This window comes from Carlito syrichta, unplaced genomic scaffold, assembly GCF_000164805.1.
Source record: "Carlito syrichta isolate Samal-C Ts95f unplaced genomic scaffold, Tarsius_syrichta-2.0.1 Scaffold307101, whole genome shotgun sequence".
In the NCBI taxonomy this organism is placed as follows: domain Eukaryota; kingdom Metazoa; phylum Chordata; class Mammalia; order Primates; family Tarsiidae; genus Carlito; species Carlito syrichta.
The window spans coordinates 1178-4330 of record NW_007251197.1 but is presented as its reverse complement, the minus strand read 5'-3'; the positions used below and the strand labels follow the sequence as shown (position 1 = coordinate 4330).

Genomic DNA, 3153 nt, shown 5'->3' with positions numbered 1-3153 from the left:
TTTTTTGATTTATTGTAGAGATGAGGTCTTGCTGCCCAGGCGGGTCTCAAACCCGCGGGCTCAGGCAATCCACTCACCTCAGCCTCCCAAAGGCGCGGGATTACAGGCTGAGCCACCGAGCCCGGCTACAGGTGCTATTGTTATTTCTATCTCAGGCTGAAGAAACAGAGGCCCAGAGAGGTTAAGTAGCTGGTCTGAAGTCACACAGCACGCACAGGGCAGAGCTGGGATTGGATCTCTGGGAGCCCAGCCTCTCAGGGACTTTCTTGGGCCCCATCTCCACCATCCCCAAGGGACCTGCAGAGAAGCCCGCGTCCAACCCCTACCTGCTATAGCCTGCTTCGTAGAGAAACTGAGGCACTTGTGTGGTCTTCCCGCTGCCAGTCTCACCACACACGATGACAATGGGGTGCTCGGCCACTGCCTCCATGATCACCTGCTCCTCAGCGAGAATCGGGAGCTTCAGCCGCTCCTCCTAGACAGAGAGGGGAAGGTGGTCAGGGAGCAGCGAGATTATGCAGGGTAGTGGGGTCTCCATCAAGGTGGCGGCAGGCCTGTGGACAGCAAACAGATGTGCCTACTGGTGACTAGAGGCCTGGACAGCTGGGGGAAGGGGGGACCAAGAGACACAACCCATGGGAGACAGAGGCAAAGATGGCATCCTTCGGAAGGTCAGGCCAATGTCCCCGGCATAGCATGGCTGGGGCGGAGTGGCTCCCTAAGACACAGCACTTCTGGCTGCTGCCAGTGGGAGCCTCGATCATTGCATGACCACTATGACAAATACCTCTGGTGCTGCAGGTATGGTGGCTCACACCTGTCATCACAGCACTTTGGGAGGCTGAGGTGGGAGGATGGCATGAGTTCAGGAGCTCGAGGCTACAGGAAGCTATTATCACACCACTGCACTCCAGCCTGGATGACAGAGCAAAACCTTGTCTCTAAAAAATAAATAGGCCGGGAGTGGTGGCTCATGCCTATAATCCCAGTGCTTTGGGAGGTCGAGGCAGGAGAATTGCTTGAACACAGGAGTTCAAGACTGGCCTGGGCAACATCGCAAGACCTCATTTCAAAAACAAATTAGTCAGTGTGGTGACGCATGCCTGTAGTCTCAGCCACCCAGGAAGTTGAGGTAGGAGGATCGCCTGAGCCCAGGAGGTTGAGGCTGCAGTGAACTGTAATCATGCCTCGCACTCCAGCCTACATTAACAGAGTAAGATCCTGATTCCAAAAAAAAAAAGAAAAAAAATCAGGTGATAATTTTCTCCAAGTTGAGGGTAGGTGACTTGCAATTCCTATTCTAGGTAAGTACTTTAGAGCAGTGGCTTTCATTCCAAACATTTATTTTCTACCTCTAGAAAAGGAAATGCAACCTATATCATGCCTCAGTACACACATGACATACATGGAAGGGAAAGTTCTGTGAGACATGTAAAGCATGCCAACAAGCTAATCATATTTTGCCCTATTTCTATTTTATTTCATTCCATTTGTTTAAAATATATGTTGGCCATTTAAGGACCCACAGATGGCTGTGACCTCCAGTTTGCAACCAGTGCCAAAGAGAAACTTTTGCACATGTGCTCAGCAGAGAAGGTCAAGGACGTTTAGAACATTAGTGAACATGAGAGCAGAAAGCTATGACAACCCAAATGCCAAATATCTGGCAACAGAACACTTATACTCTAGTATATTCACACCGTGGGATATATCTACCATGGGTGTATTCACACTATAGGATACTTCTGCTGTGGTATATTCATACCATGGGATACTTGACAGCAGTGGGAACAAAACGAATGGTTCTTAGCCCCTGCATCCACATGGAGAAAACTCAGCAGACAATGCTGAACAACAAAAAAAGCAAACTGAGCCAGGCATGGTGGCTCATGCCTATAATCCCAGCACTTTGGGAGGCAGAGGCGAGAGAATTGCCCGAGTCCAGGGGTTTGAGACCAGCCTGGGCAATTTGGCAAGATCTTGTCTCTAAAATTAAAAAAAAAAAATAGTTCCAGCTACTTGGAAGGTTGAGGAAGGCTGAGATGGAAAGATTGCCTGAGCCCAGCAGGTCGAGGCTGCGGTGGCCGTGAGCGTGCCATTGCACTCCAGTCTGGGTAACAGCAAAACTCCAACTCAAAAAAAAAAAAAAAAAAAAAGCAAAATGCACATGATGCTGCATATAAAAATAGGCAAACCTGGCCAGGCTTGGTGGCTCAGCTTGTAATCTTAGCACTTAGGGAGACTGAGGTGAGTGGACTGCCCGAGCACACTCGAGACAAGCCTGGGCAACCTGGCGAGACTCTGTCTCTACAATAAATAAATAAATAAATTAGCAGTAGTGTGCACCTGTAGTTTTGGCTGCTTGGAAGGCTGAGGTGGAAGGATTGCTGGATCCCAGCAGGCCAACGCTGGGGTGGTCGTGAATGTGCTACTGCACTCCAGTCTGGGCAACAGAATGAGACTCCAACTCAAAAAAAAAAAAGGCAAAGCTAAGCTATGTCTTGCTTAGGAGTATGATCTGGAGGCTGGGTGGTGGCTCACACCTGTAATTCCAGTGCTTTGAGAGGTTGAAGTGGGAGGATTGCTTGAGCCCAGGAGTTCGAGACCAGCCTGGGCAACATAGTGAGACCTGGGTGCAGTGATGCACACCTGTAGTCGCAGCTGCTCGGAAGACTGAGGCGGATCACCTGAGCCCAGGAAGTCAATCCTGCTGGGAGCTGTAATTGTAGTGATCACACCACTGTTCTCCAATTTGGGTGACAGAGGGAGACCCTCACTCAAAACACAAAACAAAAAAAGGAATATAAGTAGGGGAAAACATCACACAAAAAAGCAAGGGCTGAAGCCTCAAAGGGTGGCAGGGAAGCGAGATGGCAGTGGCTGGGTCCCTGGGTGACTGTGTGGAGCAGAATCCCACTCCACCTGTCACCACCAGATGACACTGGGTTATGATGCCATCTAGAAGCAAACCTTTGTGGTGAGCAGCCACTGGCATTCTGGGGTCATCTGTGAGAGCAGTCAGCAAACCCTGATTATTACTTATTACACAAGCACACGACTGCATCTCTAACTGGTGTTACAATTTCATTCCACAGCACTTACTGTGATTTAGAACAATGCTCAGTTATTTTCTATTCTTTTTTTTTTTTTTTT

The 3153-nt window shown here is 49.2% G+C and overlaps 1 protein-coding gene across 1 annotated transcript in view; it reads right to left on the bottom strand.

Moving 5' to 3' along the window:
• DHX37 (DEAH-box helicase 37) overlaps window positions 1-475 on the bottom strand; it is a gene marked incomplete at its 5' end in the record, with an annotated part of 24838 nt that extends 24363 nt beyond the window's left edge. Inside the window, one exon of the mRNA XM_021715423.1 lies at window positions 362-475. Within this exon, the coding sequence (XP_021571098.1) occupies window positions 362-475 (114 nt within the window). The remainder of the gene's footprint in view (window positions 1-361) is intronic.
• Between the last annotated feature and the right edge of the window lie 2678 nt (window positions 476-3153).